At 48.3% G+C, this 21,256-nt stretch overlaps 3 protein-coding genes across 14 annotated transcripts in view; 2 read left to right on the forward strand and 1 right to left on the reverse strand.

Annotated features, from left to right (window-relative positions):
* TVP23A (trans-golgi network vesicle protein 23 homolog A) overlaps positions 1–10,872 on the forward strand; it is a 31,686-nt gene extending 20,814 nt beyond the window's left edge. For 2 of the 7 annotated variants that reach the window (XM_088801246.1, XM_019714069.3), the window contains exons 6-7: positions 809–937; positions 2,398–2,646. In XM_088801246.1, coding sequence (XP_088657372.1) covers positions 809–937; positions 2,398–2,502 — 234 coding nt within the window. In that variant the 3' untranslated portion in view covers positions 2,503–2,646. Of the gene's footprint in view, positions 1–808; positions 938–1,586; positions 1,647–2,397; positions 2,647–4,803; positions 5,674–7,535; positions 7,723–8,026 lie in introns of those variants that run through there. The other 5 variants (XR_016022563.1, XR_016022564.1, XR_016022565.1 and 2 more) reach the window with 5 other exon arrangements.
* Positions 868–21,142, reverse strand: NUBP1 (NUBP iron-sulfur cluster assembly factor 1, cytosolic). 4 transcript variants are annotated; one of them, XM_019714065.3, is made up of 11 exons: positions 21,050–21,142; positions 20,867–20,971; positions 18,318–18,451; positions 12,121–12,189; positions 9,891–9,923; positions 9,237–9,327; positions 8,426–8,580; positions 5,433–5,543; positions 5,010–5,112; positions 3,528–3,611; positions 868–1,006 (listed from the first exon to the last, which is right to left on the reverse strand). In XM_019714065.3, the coding sequence occupies exons 1-11, from the start codon at positions 21,066–21,068 to the stop codon at positions 900–902; spliced, it is 1,011 nt and encodes a 336-aa protein (XP_019569624.3). In that variant the 5' UTR covers positions 21,069–21,142; the 3' UTR covers positions 868–899. The 4 variants fall into 4 exon arrangements, 2 of the variants coding, with proteins under 2 accessions (XP_019569624.3, XP_019569625.3); XR_016022562.1 differs by having other exon boundaries at positions 891–1,006; positions 5,006–5,112; XM_019714066.3 differs by lacking the exon at positions 868–1,006 and adding an exon at positions 2,518–2,804.
* TEKT5 (tektin 5) overlaps positions 20,966–21,256 on the forward strand; it is a 52,287-nt gene continuing 51,996 nt past the window's right edge. For all 3 annotated transcript variants that reach the window (XM_074322578.2, XM_074322576.2, XM_074322575.2), the window contains exon 1: positions 20,966–21,165. The gene's annotated coding sequence lies outside the window, so the exon portion shown is untranslated. The remainder of the gene's footprint in view (positions 21,166–21,256) is intronic.

Consider the following 21,256-nt stretch of genomic DNA (forward strand, 5'->3'; position numbering starts at 1 on the left):
AAAATGACACCCTGTACCCTTCAGCCATCACCACGTCCCTCCCTGCCTGTTACCCCAGCCCCTGGCTCCCACTCATCTTTCTGTTTCGATATGTTTGCCTCTTCTGGCTATTTCCTATTAATGGGATCCTGCAGTATGTGTTATTTTGTGTCTGGCTTCTTTCACTTAGCTGAACTTATTTTCAAGGTTCATCTGTGTTGTAGCAGGTATCAGTACTTCTTTCCTTTTTAAGGCTGAGTAATATTCCACTGTATGGATATACCACATTTTATTTAGTCCCATCTATCCACTGATGGACATTTGGTTGTTTCCACCTTTTGGCACATACGAATAATGCTGCTGAGAGGAGGTTTTAGAAAAGGCATATGACATCCTACCTTGGACAGGGAACCCTTCCTAAGTAGGAATAAGCTAGCCTTAAGCGGTCAGAAGTTTCATTTCAGAGGTACCATATTTTGTTGCCATTAGGTGGTTCACTCGATGAGAGAACAAAATATCCACAGCCGGTATCAGCGACAGTGTAATTAAAAGCATGGGCCCTGAAGTCTGGATTCTGACCGGCATCAGCTCTGGGCCCTTGGGCTACTTTCATTTCTCTGGGTGGCCTTCAGTTCCCTCCCTGTAAAATGGGATGCTGATGGCACGGACTTCTCGGGTTGGTGATGGTCAAAGGTGTCCATGAGTATTTGTAAATGCTCAGTAAAGGTTCGCTGTTACTACCAGGTGGAGGCCAGCGCCCTTGCTACTTGGTTTGGGAGGAACGTTTCAATATATGCTCTCAGAAAACTCACTTTTGCTTTGCGCGCAGGCTCTCGTGATAGCCGGGATTGCTCTCCAAGCTGCTAACCTGTATGGCTACATCCTTTGTAAGATGGGAGGCGAGAGTGACATCAGCAAAGTCACAGCCAGTTTCCTGTCCCAGACAGTGTTCCAGACGGTGAGTTACTGAAGTCTAACTCCTGGACCCTTGCTTTCCAGACATGCAAGTAAGGAGACCTGTTGGCATCTGCAATTTTTGATGTTTTCTGTATCAGCCAGGCTGCCACTGTTAATTTCTTTAATTGTGGTAAAATATACGCAACACAGAATTTACCATTTTAACCATTTTTACATTCGGGTTGTGCAACCATTACCACCACCCATCTTCCCAAACGGAAACTCTACACCCATCAAACAGTAACTGCCTGTTCCCCGTCCCCCCAGCCCCTGGCAACCACCTGCCTACTTTCTGTCCCTATGAATTTGACAATTCTAAGGACCTCACATAAGTGGAATCATACAGTATTTATTCTTTTGTGACTACCATTGTTATTTTTAAGTGATTTTTTAAGACTACAGAATTAAGAACCATAAAAATTTTTTTAACTTCGCATATATTTCTAAAAGAGATCTTTTAGATTTGACCAGGCTCATCCTGAAATGGTTTGAACCACCTTAAATTTGCACAGTGCTACTTTACACCAAGACATTGAGCAACGAGCTCTGCAGGCTCTTGGGACATTGTGGGTTTGCTCTGGCCTTGCATCAGCAGAATCAAACCACGCACATGTGGGAACCAAAGGGCATGGCTGACTTTCCCCTTGCAGGCCTGCCCAAGCGACTTTCAGAAGCCTGGCCCCAAGGGGCTGGAGATCCACAAATGTTAGGTAAGAGGCGGGATCACAGCAGGGTTCTGGATGGTGCGGGCCGGGGGCTTGTGAAAAGTGCAGCTCCCCTGGGCTCAGCTGTGCCTGTGGTCTGGGCGGGCTTCCCCGAGTGGCCGGCTACATAGCCACACAGGAACCAGGCTGAGCATTGGGTGTCCCCGGGGCTTTGCGACCTCATTGCCCTTTAGAGGGGTCCCACCTTCCCACACTGGACACATGCAGATTCGACCGTATGTGCAGGTATGAAGCGGGTGGAAGGGAAATGAGAGAATGGGAGGGAAAGAACAAGGGGATTTGCCCACCATTCTACTCGTATGTCTGGAGTAAGATGGAAAACAGGAATTTACTCTTCCCTCAGCTGTCTCAGTTCCTGTGCATCTCACACACGGTGAGCATCTCACAGCAATGTGGATAATTTTAGAGTTCACAGCTGTCTTTCCTTTTTATGTAATTAAAAACAAAACAAAAATGGTACATTGTCTTGTGTGACACTGTAAGTTACTAGCTATAGTGTATATGATTGTACAGGGTATAGACACAGACCCTCAATTCTGTCTACGTGGGTGATTTAAGGGCTTTTCAAGGGTCTTCTGACTCCACCCAGCTGCATCATATGCTTGCTCTCAGAACAAGCCCTAACATGAGGATCTATCACTATTTTAATTTTTCGTAGTCTGTGGACTATGCTGTTACGACCGTGAGTGTGTGTTTTGCAGTGAAGCCACACACCGTCCCTTTGTTTCCTTTTTAGGCTTATCTTCAGAGGCAGCAGGGGCTGAAGCCAGAGGTTCTCTACTCAAATAAGCTTCCAGGAGAGAAGAATTCCACAACCCACAAGCCATTGGTTATTCAGTGAAGCAGGCCTCAGGAAGAGGTTTGAGGAGATGTTTTTATTTTTAAAACGGCACATTTGTAAAGAACGCCCTTTACATATGTTCTAAAGAAAAGTGTACAAATATTAAGACGATTAAAGTGTCTCTGAAAAAGTGAGTTCACACCACACCAGTCTGGTCCCTCTCTGCCTGTGACCCCCACTCTGTCCCCGAGCTGGTCAGGTTGACTGGACATGCTGCTTGCGTCCATAATGTTCCCCCATGTTTCAGGAACCAATGAGGTTCTCTTCTTTTGGCTGATGGAGACTACAAAACTCTTGGATTCCTGGAAAACAAGATGGCAGGCAGAGGAGCTCTGACGGCTCCAGGGCGCGTCTAGACTGAGGTGGAATCCCCAGGTGGCTTAACTCGCCACAAAAACCCATTTCTGTTGCTGCCCTGCATCTTCGAAGTGACTGGAGTATTGCCCACTACCCATCGTGGTTATAGGCACCAGCTAGAGGCCTCTCCCTGGTCCAGTCGCAGATCAGGAAGCCTGGGAACGGTGTCACTTAACCCTGACGCTGTTTTCTCTGGCAAAAAGAACTTGGCACAAAGCAAGACTCCAGCGCTTTTTAAACTACTGACACCTCTGCAGCAAATTCAAGGCCTCCGATGGCTGCCCGTTGGCAGAATCAAGCCTGCACGTGGGTTTGGTTTGGCTCACTGGCCTTTTTTGTCCCCCTTAATCAATTTTCTATTTACAGTTTAATTGAGATGTATTTCTTACGCCATAAAATTCACCTTCGCTGTGTCTTTTACACGATGACTTAATTCACAACATCGACGTACTGGAAGATTTCTCCCAGACTCCTGCCTTCCTGGGCTGAGGGCGACACTCCAGGTCATCCCAGACCCCACGACCCCTGCCGTCCCCAGCCGACGCTGCGTGGCAGTGACCGTTTATGATCTTAAATCAAATCTTCCCACACCCAGCCTGCTTAGCTCAGTTACGTTACTTCCTGGCTCCACAGCCATCTGAATTCACAAGACTCACATAAACACTTACTTTGAATTATACTTCTGTAGGCTAATGTGGCTGGCGAGTCTGGCGCGTCAATCAGAAAGGACCGGCCTTCATCACAACTCTTCCCTTAAAGAAACAGATGAAAGAAAATTAAATCCCTGAAGAAAGCACAGTGGCAACATGGCCTTGGGGCTCTTTCTGTGCTTATGACGTTAAGATCTTGAGCCCACTGCACTCATAATGAAGAACAAAGCCAGGAAAGAACACTGGGGGGTCTCAAAAGACCTCACTTGTCTCCCCTCCATCCAGCGGGGACCCCAGCTAGCATTTCAACATGGCTCTGACCCTCCCCTGCCCAGTGGTCTTTAGTGTGTGTGCCTACGAGACATCTGGGTGGTATATGGCAAATGCAGGCTCAAGGGTCCCACAAAAAACGGATTCAGCAACCTCTGGGTGGGCCCAGGAACCTGCCTTTTAAAAGATCAGTGCATTCTTTTGAGTAAAAAGTTAATAAATGCACATGGTGAAAAGGCATGGAATACAAAAGGTTATGCCATGACAGTGAGTCCAAAAGAGGCCACCAGTGTTTCAGATGTCTGTCTAGAATGTGTGTGTATAACTATGGCATACGTATGCACATACATACTCGATACTAAAAAAAACCCAAAATGAATAGGAGCATCCAATACCCATGTTCTGCCCATTGCTTTTCCTCGAATAATTTCATCTCAAAGGTCATTCCACATTGCTATCGATCTGCCTGCTAGTCTTTCCCAAGACCGTCCACTGCAGCGTCCTCTTATGATATGCAGGTTGTTTGTAGGCCATGTCACCTCAGCTCCCAGGTGAGCACGAGGCAGGGGGTGGGGGGTGGTCTCGCCTCCTCTGTCGGCTCTGCCCACCCCAATCCGGGTGCCCCTGCGGGCGGCCTCCCCATCGCCCCTCCCCAGATGCTGAGCACTGCTGGAGAAGCAGGCTCGCTGGTTCCACTACCCACAGCTGCTCCCCAACCTTAGGTGGATGCTGGTGCGGCCAACCGTGGAACTGGCATTTCCTAGACTCCCCAAGTGCACTGCCCTATGGGGCAGGGAAACCTGAGCGAGGGAAGGAGCCAGGAGTGAGAAGGGGATGGCAGGGGTGCAGCTACCATGGGGACACGGTGCAAGCAGCTAGGGAAGCCCCTACGTTCACGGGAGCTGGACCAGGTCTGGGAAGTACAGGTCCCAGAACAGTCTCCTAAGGGTCCCTTTGTTCCTTTCCTGGTACCCCCCGCTGCCTCCTGGCATCTCCCCGACCAATCTCTCCTCTACCCTTCCAGGCCCAACCCAATCACCCATCCTCCCTGTGATCTGCCTGCTTCCTCGGCTACCTGCCCACCTGTTGCACTGCTTCTCTGAGCTGGAAGGTGAGCTCCTGGATGGTGGGCCCAGGAGCCAATGCCCCAGTCTTGAGTTATGCGGTGTGGCTGAGCGGGGCGTGAAGGTCCCCCTTGGCGACAGAATCGGGCTGTTTAGACTCACCTACCTATGTGTGGGTCCAGAGGCACTTTGCCAAGTAGAGGAATCTTCAGATCCTGGCACATGACCTCCGCACCCCCGGTCGTTGGCGGGAATATCTGAGATTCTTTCTGTGAGGCAAATTAAAAGGGGGATGCATCATAACTTTGTTTTAGAATCATAAGAATGGACCACATTTTAAAGAAACTTAACACGTTGCGTACGGCGGGGTTTAAATCCCTCGTGAACCGTATGCAACGTGTTAAAAAAACCCACGGTACTCTGAATGGGAAACACTAATTATCACAAGGGCTTGCATGAAATCCACAAGAGAGGATTTTAATTATGATCCCATTTCCAGGAATGATGGGGAGGGCAGAGCCAGCTGCGCGGAGACCCCTTCCCATTTCCTCAACTGCGGGAGGAGGGCTGGGTCAGACCGTACGCTCACCTTACACTTGGGGCAGATGAAACTGCTCATGTTCTCCACCACCCCGATGACGGGCACCTTCACCTTGTGACAGAAGTTGATTTCTTTCCGGACATCCTGGAGGGCCACCTCCTATCAACGTTCAAAAGACCAGTTGTTTCAAAGTCAAAGTACAAGAAAGGGAGCGTTAGTGTGGCTGAGGGCAGTTGCAGTGCTGTGGATTTTCTATCATGAAGCCTTAGAGATGTGCGCCATTCATTTAGTAAGTATTTATTTAGTGCCGACTATGGGCTAAGCTCTGTTCCGGGAGCTACTTCCTTCAAAACCCCAATAGAATAGGGGCGGCTGGATGGCTCAGTCGGTTAGAGTGTGGGCTCTGAACAACAGGGTTGCCAGTTTGATTCCCACATGGGCCAGTGAGCTGCGCCCTCCATAATTAGATTGAAGACAACGAGGTGCTGCTGAGCTTCCGGAGGGGCAGCCAGATGGCTAGAGCACGAGCTCTCAACAACAAGGTTGCTGGTTCAATTCCGGCATGGGATGGTGGGCTGCGCCCCCTGCAACTAAAGATTGAAAACGGCAACTGGACTTGGAGCTGAGCTGCGCCCTCCACAACTAGATTGAAGGACAACGACTTGGAGCTGATGGGTCCTGGAGAAACACGCTGTTCCCCAATAAAATTAAAAGGAAAACAAAAAAACAAAACCAAAAAAAACCCTGAAAGAATAAACCTGAACAGCCAAATGTCAAACATCCAATGAATCTACGAAACATGACTTTTAACATAGCTGGATGTCTACTTTCTCGTTAACACACTACGCTGTGCCAAAGTATACACTATTTTCTAGGTCAGGGGATGGCAAACGAGGGCCTGTGGGCTACATTGGGCTGGCTGCCTGTTTGCGTAAAGTCCTTTGGGAACGCAGCTATGCCCGACCCTGTACATAATTGTCACTTCTGGTAGCTTTCGTCCCACAGTGGCATAGCTGAGTGGCTACGGCAGAGACTGTATGATTCTCAAAACCAAAAATATTTACCATCTGGGCCTTTACAGAAAAAGTTTGCTGAACTCTGATCTAAATTATTATGAACACAAACAACCTGATGGAGAAAATGAGAGATATTATCATCTTTGGAGCATGTCACAGTCACTTCTGAACGCTGCACTTTACGGTGTGAGTACTGTGTATAATCGGTGCTTTGTACCCTCCCTCCTCCCCATTCAATGTTATTGCAGACACGTGTGTCCTAGCATGCTGTTGTCAAGTATGGCTACTCCTCAGCATGTGTGGCTTTAACATTCCCGGGTTCCCAAAGGATCAGAGCCTCGAGTCATCTATTTTTCTGAGACACACAGTTGGCTCTCAGCGTCTTGGAGGCCGGGGTACAGACAAGGCATTCAGCTAGAAAGTAAACTGGCTACAAATTAGTCTGTGCATCTCACTGCACCTCTGTGGTTCTCTCCTTGGGGTCCTGTAATAAAAGCCGTGCAGCTTCATCAAAAATGACCGTCCCCAAAAGCCACCTGCCTGTGCCTGTGCCAGGTGTAAAGGGCTCTGAGAAAGTAGGTGTCTCTCGCCTGAAGCCACATTTTCCAGAGAGGTTTTGTACAAAGGGCACACGTGTGGAGCACGCTGCCATGGCTTCCTTCCTGGAAAGGGCCAGCATCTTCTCGGTCTGCCCCCTTTTCTTAAACCCTAGGGAGACTCCATGTTTCCTTTCGCAACAAATGTCATATTGGAGAAGCTACCTTGTGCCGGCTACATTTCCGTTGTTGTTTCGCAACAGACTTTTATTTTTAGCGCAGCTTTATGTTCACAGCAAAATTGAGCGGAAAGTACAGAGACTTCCCATGTGCCACATGAAAAACCTTTCCCACCATCAACATCCCGAGTGGTACATTCCAACTCGATAGTTTTCCTTTTAGGTATTTTCGGTGGGACCTACTCTTGATAGTACTGCTGGTCTAGAGGGCCCCAACCACTTTTTAAAAATTCAGTAGAAAACACTCCTAAGGATGAATCCATCTTCTTTCCACCGCCACCCTCGGGCCACGTGCTCCCAGCCCCAAGCCACATAAATGGTGTCCTGCCCCTCGCATGCCCCCAACATCTTTCTCCACAGGGTACCAGAGTGAGCTGACAGACACGAATCCTGTCCTACCAGTCCCCAAGCGTGGCCCCGTCACGTGGCCTGCTGTGCCTGTCACACCGCTGGCAGCACAGGTGTGTCCAGCACCCAAGCTCCTCAGTGAACCATGTGAGCCATGAGGGAGGACCAGTCTACAACACCATGGCGCCTGGCCCACGCAGTAGGTGCTCAGTGAGGGTGAAAGATGAGGGGTCCCACTGACTGGTTCAGAGGGAGACGAAAATATACCCTCTTTTGGGTGGCTGGTTGGCTCAATTGGTTAGAGCGCAGTGCTCATAACACCCAGGTCCCTGGTTCGATTCCCACATGGGCCAGTGAGCTGCACCCTCCACAACTAGAGTGAAAACGAAAACTTGACTTGGAGCTCATGGGTCCTGGAAAACCACACTGTTCCCTAATATTCCCCAATAAAAAAATAAAAATAAAAATAAAAATAAACAAGCCCCCTTTCTTGTGCTTCTTAGGAGTGAAGAGAGCATAACTGAAGAGAATCATCTGTTGGTTTCTTGGGACCCTTCAGAGCAGTGGCAATAATACTAAAGCACGTCTCAGACTCAACTGCATTTGTTCCCTGTTGGATCTACTAAGTTTCCGCTCAGCACGGCCTCTATGTGGCTGGCATGGAAGGAGCTGGCCAGGACCACAGTAGCTTATCCAGAAATCCCCGTCTACGCCCCAGGCTGGTTCTGTGGAAACCTGGGGAGCCTTCCTGAACTGCTCTGAAACACAATGGAAGCAGCACGGTGGATTGTGGGGAACCAAGGGATGAGCACGGCAAGAATGACGTGACCACGAGGACAATCTGAGTTGTAACAGCACCGGCAAGGCACAGTGTGGACCCGGCGCCCTCCGCACGCGCTCACCTGAGGGGTGGTGATGACCACCGCCCCGTCAATGTGGGCCCCCGCCAGGTACTGCACTACTGACAGATGCTCGTCCGACGTCCCGGGCGGAGTGTCCACGATGAGGTAGTCAACCTCTCCCCAGTCCACGTCGCGGAGGAACTGCTTGATCATGCCTGCGAAAAAGAACCTGCCTGAGGCCTTTTCTCTTCTCCCGCCACTGTTCTCAGGACGCCTTACAGAAGCACAGTGTGACCTCTATTATGGTCAGTCTGGACTGCAAAGCAGTGCTGTGTGGCAGCGTCTGGAGACAATTCTGGTTGCCACGACCAGGGTCGAGTACTAGTGGCATCTAGCGCATAGAGGCCGGGGTACCCCTATAGTGTAGAGCACAGCCCTCCCCTCCCCTAACCAACAATTATCTGGCCCAAAATGTCAATAGTGCTGAGTTTGAAGAACCTTGCCCCAAATGACACTGGCATTGTCACCCTAGGTCTCGGTGCCCAATCTACCTGCTATCAGTATTACTTCACACACTTCTCTCTGCACCAATAAGCCACTACAAAACCACAATATGAATAATTTCAGGGTTATATAGGTTTTCAGAAGAGAAAAAACCCATAGTAGGTACTAAAATTTGTAATGGGAACTGGTATTTCTATTAGCTATCTTCAACCAGTGAAGAAAGAGGCACCTGGAGACTTAAAAATACTGCCCTACAGAGCCCGGCAGGGTGACTGCGGTCATCTTGACAGGACAGGACGCAAAGGAAACCCACAGCAGTTCTGCCCTCTGAAGAATGCAATGAAAGATAGAAAGCAGAGTGGCCAACCGTTTTTCTTTGGTCCCCTCCAGATAACGGCGTCATCGGGACTGCTGAGCAAGAAACCCACCGACATCACCCCCAGGTTGTCTTCTAGGAACTGGAGAGGATGAGGCAAGAAACATTTTACTTAAAAGCCATTTTGGGGGCAAATTTACCATGTGATCTATGAGTATTTTCACTCTTTGAATCTTCAAATCACTTTTTTGGGGGAAAAAAACAAGCTTACCATATTGAGGGAACAGCAAGAGGTACTACTTATGGCCCGATGACACTCACCTTGGCTGGAGTGAGTATCATCTCCTTAACTATCTTAACCTGGGTTGGCAAACTATGGCCCCCGGGGCAAATCTGGCCCACCATCGGTTTTGGTACATAAAGTTTTATTGGAATACAGCCATGGTCACCCATGTACATATTACTGCTTTCAAGCTATAATGACGGGGAGAGTATGGCCCACAAATGGAGGCTATTTACTGTCTGGTCCTTTACAGAAACGGTTTGCCAATCCCTGGCCTTAACTGTATTCCCTGGGCCTAGAAAAGAACCTTGATAAATATTTGTTGACTGATGAACTGTGTTGCCAACCCACCACACAGCCACTATGCACACGCAGCCCATAACCCCCTACCTGGAAAATAAGGCACAGAGGTGAAAACTCACCACGGGAGACCAGCCTGAGCCACTCTGGTGAACCTGCGTGAAAATGGGCATCAGAGTTCATTTGTAAATTCGGCACCCTGGTTATACTTCATACACCAACTTTTCACAGCAAGAAGGCAGTTTTATAAAATACAATTCATTGTCTACAATTCTACCACTAAACTCTTAACAGGGAGTGAGCAGCTAGGGGAGTAATGGAAACTATAATTCAATACCCTTTCCCCCCACCTAGCTGGGTTATTTTGAAACTCTGCTTAGATATCTAGTCAAAGAACCAAAGTTACCTGAGGTCAAATATAATCTGGGGTCTGAGGTATTTTCAAAGAGTGACAGAAATCGGTTGGGGGTTGTTGAGTAAAATGCAGGTAACTGTGGAGTAGTAAGGTTGCCTCTAAAAGTGCAGGAATGAAGGAAATACCTTTAGTGAGCCAGGTGATACAGCACCTGCCCTGTCAGTGGCCTGAGCTTCAGCTCTGGCCTGCTGACCCCAGGGGGGCAAAAACTGGGAGGCGGGGTGTCAAGGGGAAGCTCACTGGGGCTACTTCAAGATTCAAACTCTTTCCCGCAGTAGGTGTTCAACTCAGCATGGCTGCTTTGTCTCAAAGCTAGAACTTAGGCCACTCCCAATTATACATCAATCTTAGAAATTAGAGCAATGCGGGAGCCAAAAGGGAAGGTCTATTTCTCCTGACGAAGTCTTACTTTTTAAAAAACCTCTATTAAGATGTAATTCACATACCATACAACTCACCTATTTAAAGCGTACAATGCAATGGCGTTCAGGATAGTCACAGAATTATACATCCATCGCCACGATCAATTGTAGAATGTTCTCATTACTCCAAGATACCCTGCACCTCTTAACTGTCACCCCCAATCCCTACACTTCCCTCCAGTACTAGGTGACCACGGATCTACTCTCTGTCTATAGATGTGCCTGTTGCAGACATTTCATCACAATGCAATCATATAATATGTGGTCCTTTGTGTCTGGCTTTCTTACTTACCCTCGTCCTTTACGTCACTGGTCTTAAAAGAGGGGTAAACATGATGACCCAATAGTGAAGGAAAATAAACTAGTGGAAACTCTCACCACTTAAACATTTCGATTTTTATAAAATATTTACGTACTGGTCCAGTGACTAGTATATGCGTGTAACTTACAAGTAAATAAATGCACACTCCTACTGTGGGCATGTGCTGCAGAGCTTGTTACCCACGGGTGTGTGGCCACAGACGCTTGATCCTGCACTTGACCTGACCCTGCGTGGCCTCATATCCCTTCCCAAGCCCTAAGCAGAGCCCGTCAAACAGGCCCCACTTGCCTCTGGCTACTCTCCACCACCCGCCCCCCCACATTCTACCCCAGCCCCACTGGCTACTTTGCTGAGGACATGAGGACACTCCCCTCAGGGCTCCTGTACTTGCTCCCTCAGCCAAGAAGGTTCTTTCCCAGCTCTCCACAGCGGGGTGCCCCAGACCACCTGCTCCCAAAGAGCAGCTCTCCCTGCCTGCCCTGCCCCACCCTGTCTGTCCCCTTCCCCTGCTTCAGTTTTTTTTATCTTCATTTATCATCTGTCCTTCCCCATGAGGGCTGGGGTCTTTCTCCGCCTGGCTCACTATGCACCCCAACACCCAGAATAGTTCCAGCACTTAAGAACAAACCCATCCTGACAGCCCTGGCACAGCCTAGCCTCCAGCCCACCTTCGATGCACCGCCCCTGGAGAACCCTTCCCTGGTCGTCTTCTTCCCACTCAGAAGGCGACACCAGCACCTGCACGGACTCCGGGGGCCCTGCCCCCACCCCCTACACCCGACCCCACGTCACTCGCCTGCTTCACAGTCTCAGTTCCCCAGATGTAACCACAGGGCAGAAATATTCCCTGGCTTCCAGGGCACAAACCCCCAGCCAACCCTGGTCTAGCTTTCCCAGTCAGAACTAAGCTTTTGTACCTTACTTCTGCATTTTACTTGCTGTTTCCCTTCCCCTCTGAGAAGGCATTGAAACCAGCACTTCTCAAATGGTTTGGATGAACTTTATATATAATCCCACCCCCCAAATGCACAGCTGTTGGTCAGGTAGACAGACGGACTAGCGAACATTTACCTGGTTTCATCGTGTCCCCATAAAAACACATGGGCTCTGCTGACCCCTTGGTTTAGGCCGAGGGATTCATAACATGTTTTCTGCGAGAGACCACTTTCTGTGTTCTGTAATACGGCTCTTACCTGTTCTCCTTCCAGTCCCATTATCTTTGGAATTGACGGCCCGCATATATCAATGTCTAGAAGAGCCACCTGGGGAACAAGAAGACACCAGAGCACTGACATAACTGAATTCACAAGCCTCCTGATACACACAGGTAGGAGGGGCACAGGATTGGAGGAAAAGGAGGGAGAAGACGGAAAGAAACTGGGTCAAATGTGGACCAAGTGGAATCTCACGAGGGAGAGTTACAACATTTATCCTCCCGGCCCCTCCCGGCCCTAAGACGCCTAAAGAAAACTTGGCAAAGTACATCAACACTCTCCACCCCCAAGTCTGGCCTAGCTCCAGGGTGATCTTATGGACCTGGGTGTCAGGTCACTTGGCAATTCTGGGCTTGGCACTGTTTAGTTGGCCCTTACCATGTACTTGGGGAGTGGGGATCGTGATCTCTGCTCTACAGAAGAGGAGCCTGGGGTTCAGAGGGGCCCAGTGACTTGTTCGATGAGTGAGGAGCAGAGCTAGGACAGAAACCGAGGTCTCCCAAGTCAACGCCAGGGCTCTCTGCACCACCGCATGGGGCCTGGTGAGGAGGGCCAGGTGGACCCTCCAGCTGAGCTCTGAACAAGTCCCACTTCCCTGCGATCCTGAAGGTTAGGAATCGATTAGGCTCAACGTCCAGAAAAGAAAATGCAAATAAGGAGGACATTTAGAAAAGCTCCGTGCTAGTGGCAAGTGCCGCCTGGGATGACTCCCTCCACCCCAGACACCCTGCTCTCCCCATGTGATGAATGAGGTCTGAGACGGCCTTCCAGAACCTGCTGGGGAGACAGCTGGTACTCATCTTGAAAGCTCTGATGTCCTGGATCCAAAGTGCAGCGCCTTTGGGTAACTTTTTAACTTGTCCCAAATTCGCATCTTGTTTCCTTCTTCAACCCTCTCAACAACCAACAACCTCCTACTTCCTCACACACACTCGCAGACCCGTGGTCAGGCAAGCTCGCCATACATTTGACCGGCCGTTTGCTTCAAGCGCCCTCTGCTGGACGACGCGGGGAGTGCAACAGAATGACAATTGGACAACCTCACATCCTTGGCCTTTCCTGAGCTGGATACTTGGGGACAGATGCGTTAATAATCCACAGACATTTTACAGCAGAGCCCCACGATTTAGGCAGGCTTCTGTCAATACTCTCAGCTTTCCAGCCTGGTCTCCATGTTCTTTTGGGAACAATTTAATCCGTTTCCTTTTGAGGCATTACACTCCCCACAAACAAGAGGGTGAATCTTTCAGGGAAACGATGCAAAGATGCAAGACACAGATCGCATGCACTCACTCCCATGGTGGGACCTGTGACACGTTCCTGCTATCAGATCTCTGGAGTGGCCCTGTGTCCTGTCCCTTCCAGACTGCCTGTTGATCCTGTCACTATCCCCGATATCTGTCTAGTTAATTCACTTTCTGCTCAAGTGAAGCCAGAGCACCCTAGCTGAGAGAAAGCTGCCTGCACTAATACTCACCAGGGCCTCTGCAGAAGGCCCTAAAAGCCTGATGGGAAGAAGAGGCGCCTTGCCACACCTCTCCCAGACAGAAGATGCAGCAGGCTGGATCCCAACTTCCCCTTAGGAAGAGGTCACGGGGAAGTGGCTCCAGTCCTAAGTCTTGGCTCTCCGAGGCTGTGTCGCTTCACACAAACTGCTTCTCCTCCCCCAGCCCCATCTGTCTGAGCTTCTCATCTGTGAACAAGTGTTTCGGGGATGGTTAGGCCCCTTCCACCTCTAGAGTCTACAAGCCCCAGAGATGGGCCTAAAAGCTCTACAGTCCTGAAGGACCCAGCGTAGACCTTTCAATGGTAAGAGTTCACCTTTCAGCTCACAAAGCATGATGGTAAATTGGTAGTTTATGGGCGTTGGTGACTTCTGCAGTGGAAAGATGGCACACGATTCTTTGATAACAGCTCAGGGCTCCTCTGCCTCCCTTCACCACAACTTACACATCTTCCATGATTAGTCAGGGGTGTTTCCTGATTTTGCTGCCTCAATTCAAGACCTTTTGCAAATGAGTTATCAGACACCTGCCTGCCTTGAGCTCTAACACTGAACAGCCTTGCTCAGAGTTAGCACTGAGCTTTGCCACACGGCAGGCAGGAAAAGGACAGGGCGCTTCGCCCCCCCCCCCAACCCCCCCACCCCGTCCTGATGAGTTTAGGGCAGGGAAGAATGTGTGCCTCTTGACTGTAATTAACAAGATACACTGAGTGTTTACTATGTGCCGACACTGTGCACCTTTTGGAGACAGGGATGTGTTCAGTCACGAGTTAGCTCTGCCGGAGGGAATACACTTTCCTGAGTGCTGACTTACTTCTTTAAAGCACCACTGCATAAAGAAAGCGAGCTTATCTAGCCATATTTATTTCTACACTGGATGTGTGCTTTCCTTCAGCATACTGCAAAGTCTAGACATGTGTGCAGTGGGGACTTCCAAACATAATTATATGGAAGGGTAATTATATGTCAATAGCTGTCTATTCACACGTGGTTCCTTAACTGGCCTGGTTAAAGCCCATCTCCAGAGAGCTGTGGAGAATATGCTTGACAGCTTCTAAAAGCAACGATTATTCTGGGTAATCTGGATAATCTGAGAAAACATTTCTTGGCCAGCCAAGTGGCCAGTACAAATCTGACCTTCAAATGGCAAGAGACTGTTGACTAACAGAAGAACGAATTGACAAGTATATATTGAATCTGCTCAACACTGCGCTTAGGTAGGCTAGAAACTCATTATCACGAGAGCAGAAATATCACCCCTCCACACTCGTTAGCGGAATAAAGCAACAATGATGAGGGACACTCAGGGACACATCACGCACCGTGTTAAGCACTTTACATTACACGCATCATCTCACTCCGTCCTGAGCCCACTTTACAAATGAGATAACTGAGGCAGAGAGAGCCTAGTAATCTGCCCAGGGTCATAGCAGTGGTGTGGGCGGAGCTGGGCGGTCCAACTCCAGAGCCTGTGTTCTTGGCCTACCCGCACTATCCTGCCCCAACACTCAGATGACTCCGCCCTCTTCTCCCAAAGTTGGGAGGCCCTGCTTCTTCTGTCTCCACAACTTTGCCCTCATTTGTTCCCTGCCATTTTTTCCAGCCACTGCCCTAACTGGACCCTTGTGGCCTCTCATGGAGAACAAGCAACACCTCCTGGCCGACTTACCATTAGCGTCTGATGTCCTCAATCATACCCTCAGCTGGCTGTCCAGCGATGTTCCCATAGCAACACTCAAATCGTGCCTCTTTCCTGTCCAAATGTCAGACCAGGTCACCCATAGCCTCCATGGTCAGGGTCAGCCTCATCCTTGGCTCCCTTCACTGGAGCAGCCCCCCCAGACTGCCTGCCGCTCCACGTCTGCCCTGGAGGTTCCACATCTATACCTTTGCCTGAAGCCCCCCACTCATCTGTCCCCATCACACCCGAGCCCGCCTTCTCCAAGCCCAGCTGTCCTCCCAGAAGTCTCTCCCTTTCCCCAAATCCCTAGAGCACATCTTGGACGATGGATACCAGATTCCAGAGAAGCCCACGTCAGCCATGTAGGCCAGTGAATAGCTGCACGCGTCACAAAATGATCAGAAGAGAAATGAGGGACAAAGGAGAACTGAGACCCAGTAGATGACAGGGAGGCCACACTGCACAGATCACCTAGTCCAGCCTCTTCACTGTCCCAAGAAGGCTGTGGCCTGCCCAAGGTTTCAATCCTCCAAAGATGCTCTTGCCCAGCCAGCACTGGTGCTTTTGGTGTTACAAACCAAACCAGGGGCCAGCAAACTACAACCGGAGGCCAAATCCAGCCTGCCACTTGTTTTTGTACAGCCCACAAGGTTATTACACTTTTAGAGGGTTGGGAAAATAAAAATGAAAACACTACTTTTATTTTGTGATGTGAAAATTATATCAAATTCAAATTTCAGGGACAATAAAGTTTTATTTGAACGTGGCCATGTTCACTGTTTGGATTGTCTTATGGCTGCTTTCATGTTTAAGGGCAGAACTGATTAGTTGATGCAGAAACTGTCTGGCCTGCAAAGCCTGTTTGCCATCTGGCTCTTTACATAAAAAAATTACCAACCACTGAAGCAAACTCTAATTTTTAATGCAATGATTTAAGAAATGTAGTTCTGGAGTTCTTGCATACATACTGGTGAGGTACCTCAGGGGCCACTGTGTGTGTGTGTGTGTGTGTGTGTGTGTGTGTGTGTGTGTGTGTGTGTTTATGTAAGGCATATCAGAATGCAGGGCTTGATCTCCACTGCCCACTGTTGCTGGCTTTATTATTTTTTTCATGGAGGAAATTAAGTCTCTCTCATGTTAAGATCTTAGGGTGAGGGGCCGGCCCGGTGGCTCGGGCGGTTGGAGCTCCGTGTTCCTAATGCCGAAGGCTGCTGGTTCGATTCCCACATGGGCCAGTCAGCTCTCAACCACAGTTGCCAGTTTGACTCCTCGACCCCTGCAACTAAAGATTGAACACGGCACCTTGAGCTGAGCTGTTGCCGAGCTCCCGGATGGCTCAGTTGGTTGGATGCGGGCTCTCAACCACAAGGTTGCAAGTTCGACTCTCGCAAGGGATGGTGGGCTGTGCCCCCTGCAACTTGCAACGGCAACTGGACCTGGAGCTGAGCTGCGCCCTTCACAACTAAGACTGAAAGGACAACAACTTGACTTGGAAAAAATCCTGGAAGTACACACTGTTCCCCAATAAAGTCCTGTTCCCCTTCCCCAATAAAGTCTTTAAAAAAAAAAAGAAAACCTTAGGGTGCTATTTCATACTGAAGTAGAATGTTTATCTTACACAAGTAGAAAGTGCTGAAATTTATCCAGCTTTTAGAGTTTTAAAATATAATAGACAATGTGTGGCAGTTTTGAAATTTCAATATTAAACAGACCTCTACAGGTCCCTTCCAGCACTATCTTTTAAAAAGAAAAGCAAACAAAAGTGGAGGACCATTTGTCACGAGTTAGAAAAAAAAACATGAAGTGAAAGTGTTAGCCCTCATAGATGAAAATAACTTTTAATATTCAAAATGCACGGAGAGAAAGCCAATTTTCAGAAGTAAATCAATGCATGAAAGAAGGAAGGCACATGCAAAGACCATGGAAAGACCTGAAACGGTCACAACTGGCTTTCAACATGAAAATAAAATAGTTTCTACCTTACACAGAACTCTTCTGCAGGCCCTCAACAGTGCTCTGATGGAGAAAACGGCATTTAGTTGGCAATGCAGTGACTAGCAGTCTCTAACCCAGAACGCACACAGCGCCAACACATTATGTCCACAGAGAGGTCCCATTTCAGGGGTCAATGCGCTGGCAGTTGGGTTCTAAGTTGGGTTTACCCATGTCACTCTAGCACTTCTGATACATACATATATATATAGTTTTTTTAATTGGAATTTTGAGCAAAATTTCTTTTTGGAGAAAAAGGTAGAATGTGTTCTATGTTAAAAAAAAAAAAAAAAAACCCACAAAAATTGAAACCCACAATAGTCATGGTTTTATTAGGTAGAAAACGATAATCACAGTGAATATTAGGATATCATTTTGTAAGGTCCAAGCAAAATTATCATGAATCCCGATGAATAACCTAATGTATTTAAAAAATCACAGGTACTGCAAATTTCCATTTGACCTTTTTGGTAAAGAGTCTTTTTCTTCCTCACCTTACCATCCCTTTTGTTAACACTGAGACCAGAGGTCAGCAAATGTTTTCCTCAAGGGCTAAATAGAAAGCATTTTAGGCTTTGTGGGCAAATCAAGGATACTATGTAGGTGCTTATGTAACAATCTAACACAACCATTTATAAATGGAAAAGTCATTCTTATTTCATAGGCCATAAAAAGACAGGAGATGGGCTGGGTTTGGCCATGAGTTGTAGTTTGCAGACCCCTGGCCTAAAAAAAAGCAGAAAGGGGCAGAGAAAGAAGTCTGAACTTAACGTAATAAATCATCAGCAAGCTAAGAGAAACGTACACCTGCCATCCATTTTCATAGCTGCAGAACCCAATGAAATACTTCCTTTCACTGCTTGACTATTTCGTGCTTCCTCCTCTGTGCAGGGACTAGAATCAAAGAGGCCGACTCAACTCAGTCTAAGGAAGCATTTCTCCACACGCCATCATGAGCCCTCAGACAGGAGCCTCTCCCAGTTTTTTCCAAGGTCCCACCTGTGTGTTTTCATCCTCCGCCAGGGCATGAGCAAGGTGGGCGCTGAAGGTGCTTTTCCCAACACCGCCTTTTCCAGACAACACCAAGATTTTGTGTTTCACGGTCTTCATTTTTTCTTTGATTTCCTCTATAGCTGCAAAGAAAGCAGTTCAGGTGATGACACCCCTGATTAAATCCCAAATGTCACTCTTCCAATGGGCTGGGAGCTATGTCTTTAGGGCTGTTTCAAAGGATCATTTGTGAAATACCACCTACTCAATGGGAGTAATAAGTGCTACAAAGACAATAAGGCTATTATCACATCTGACCTTTTATTTGTTGGTTTACTTATTTGTTTCCCCTACTGGAATATAAGCTCCACGAGGGTGGGACTCGGAAGTGTTCACCACTTTATTGCCAAATCCCAAAGAGAGCTTTGCATGTATAGTCATGCGAAGGGGACACGTGCTGAGAAATGTGTTAGGCAATTTCGCTCTGCGAACATTGTAGAGTGCATTTACACAAACCTAAATGGTGTGGCCTGCCACACACCTAGGCTGTATGACACAGCCTATTGCTCCTAGGACACACGCCTGTACAGCATGTCACCATACGAAACATGAGGTTACGGCATGCACAAGAGAAGATGATGTCATCAAAAGATAAACATGAGATGTATGGGGCTGCTACCTGTGTCACACGCGTACTATTTTACAGCAAAGTTTTTTTATAAGCAGAAAGAGTACATTCTAAAACAATAAAGTATAATATACAGTAGTAAATACGTAAACGAGTAACATAGCTGTGTATTATCAAATATTATGTACTGTACATAATTCTATGTGCTGTATTTTTATACAACTGACAGCACAGTAGGTTTGTTTACACCAGTCTCACCACAAACACGTAAGAAATGCTTTATGCTATAAAGTCAGGACAGCTATGTCACAAGGCGGTAAGAATTTTTCAGCTCCCTTATAATCTTATGGGACCGCTGTCATATATGCAGTCCAACACTGACCGAAACTTCGTTATGTGGTGCATGAATGTGGCAGTGATTCCCAACCTGGGGCTACATCTGCCAGGGACATTTGGCAATGTCTGGGGACATTTTTGGTTGTCACAAGGAAGGCGTGCTCTTGGCATGTAGTAGGTAGAGGCTAGGGATGCTGCTAAATGTCCGACACTACTTAGTACAGCTGCCCACAACACAAAATGATCCAGCTCCCAATGTCAAGTGCCAAGGTTGAGAAACCCTGACAACACAGCAAGCACGTGACAAGAGCCTGTCATTGATGGCTACCACTTATCACACACTTGCTGTGCTTTCACTATTTCACCTTATTTCAAATCCGTCAAACAACACTGTGAGGTCACTATTTTTCTCCCCATTATTGATGAGGAAACAGAGGCCCAGAAAGGTGAAGATTCTTGCTTAAGGTAATACTGTTTGCGGGACCCAAGAACCAAACCCAAGTCTGTCTTCGAACTCTTTCAAAATTCTTCTCCCTGCTTTTCAAGTTCCTTTTAGTAGGTTCCCAGAGTCTTCCCCACCCTCCAATTTGTCCCTCATAGCACTTTTTGCTGTGATGATTTATTTGCTTGCTTACTTGTTGACTGTGGGTCTCCCCTATTAAACCAACACCCACTAGAGCAGTGACCTCATCTACCTGTCACCGCTGTATCCCCAGCACAGAGCGCTGTGCCTCGGAAGGCGACTGATTAATACATATTTCTGTCGAATGAATGAATGGGAGAATCACTCCTCAAAAGGAAGAAAATTCTGTCCAAAGAAAGCTCACCCAGCTAGGATTTAAGCCCAAACTCCCTGACTTCAAAGTTTTATACCTTATTACGTCTGCTGGTGGCCTCCTCCCTACCTTGTCACTTAGTCACTCAAACCTCTGGCCAGCTCCTCAATCCAGCCGACTTTCTCCCATGCCCGGTCTCTCTCAAGCTTTGCACTGCGTCGTTAACTGATTTCAGGTTTGTTCTCCAAAATGTGTCAAAAATCCACAGAAAATAATTACAGTATTTATACTTTTAAGTAACTACTGTTAAGGTGCTGCATTTTATTAAAATACATGGTTACTTTAAAGTATGAAAATTTCCTACTGTTATTCATTCTTGAAAAACACAAAAATACAGAAAAATGTACATCTGCTGTCCTAGCCTTCCTTTCTGGAACACTGAGCTCATGGGGTCAAGTCGAAGGCCACGGTCAGCGGCATGGAAATATCATTCCTCTGCAGACCAACGTAGCAGCGAAAATGTTAAGACCTCTTTTGACTCCAAGCTTGTCACTGGTCCTCAGGCTCCACCCCCATCCCGCCCCTTTTCTCCGAACCAGCCTTTTAAAGACCCTGCCCCCTCTGGGCCCCGCCTCTGTCACTCATTTAAGTCCCGCCCCTCACTCCTACGGACTTTTCCACGCTATGCCTCCTCTGGCCCCGCCCCGGTCACTCATCCTTTAGGTCCCGCCCGCCGTCACCGCCCTATTTCCGCCTACGCCCCGCCTCTTCCGGGCCGACGCCTTTTACTTCCCGTTCAGGCCTTGCCCCTTCTTCACCTGGGTCCGGAGCCGCGCCGACTCCAGAAGCGCATAACCGCTGGTTGGGACACCCCTGACATGCGGTGCCTTGTCCCGCCTGGTCGCTGCCGGTCCCGGGACAGTCTGCGCAGAGGCAAAATCACAGTTAGAGTAACTCCTGTCCCTTCAGCCCCGCCACTCACACACCCTCTGCGCACTCACCGTGGGGCACCTCCTCCATTTTGCCGCCGTAGTCCCCGGAACCTACGCGGTCACCGGAACCCCTCGTTGCGTATTTCCGCTTTGTGGCACCGAATCCAACCCTCCAGCCGCGCGAAGTAAGTCTCGGAGATGTGCGCACGCGCGAACCTTGTGTCGGGAGTTGGGGGTTATTTCTGTCCCCGTTAGAACTGCTGCCGGTTTTAAGTA

Source organism: Rhinolophus sinicus, chromosome 10 (assembly GCF_057876585.1).
Source record: "Rhinolophus sinicus isolate RSI-liver-muscle chromosome 10, RSI-T2T, whole genome shotgun sequence".
Taxonomy (NCBI): Eukaryota; Metazoa; Chordata; class Mammalia; order Chiroptera; family Rhinolophidae; genus Rhinolophus; species Rhinolophus sinicus.

Excerpts from the sequence above, each read along its gene's own strand:
- NUBP1 (XM_019714065.3), bottom strand. Across the intron at positions 8,581-9,236 it reads GAGGGGACCAAAGAAAAACG|GCATGATCAAGCAGTTCCTC; the intron begins GTTGGCCACTCT and ends TCTTTTTCGCAG. Across the intron at positions 5,544-8,425 it reads TGGTCATCACCACCCCTCAG|GAGGTGGCCCTCCAGGATGT; the intron begins GTGAGCGCGTGC and ends GAACGTTGATAG.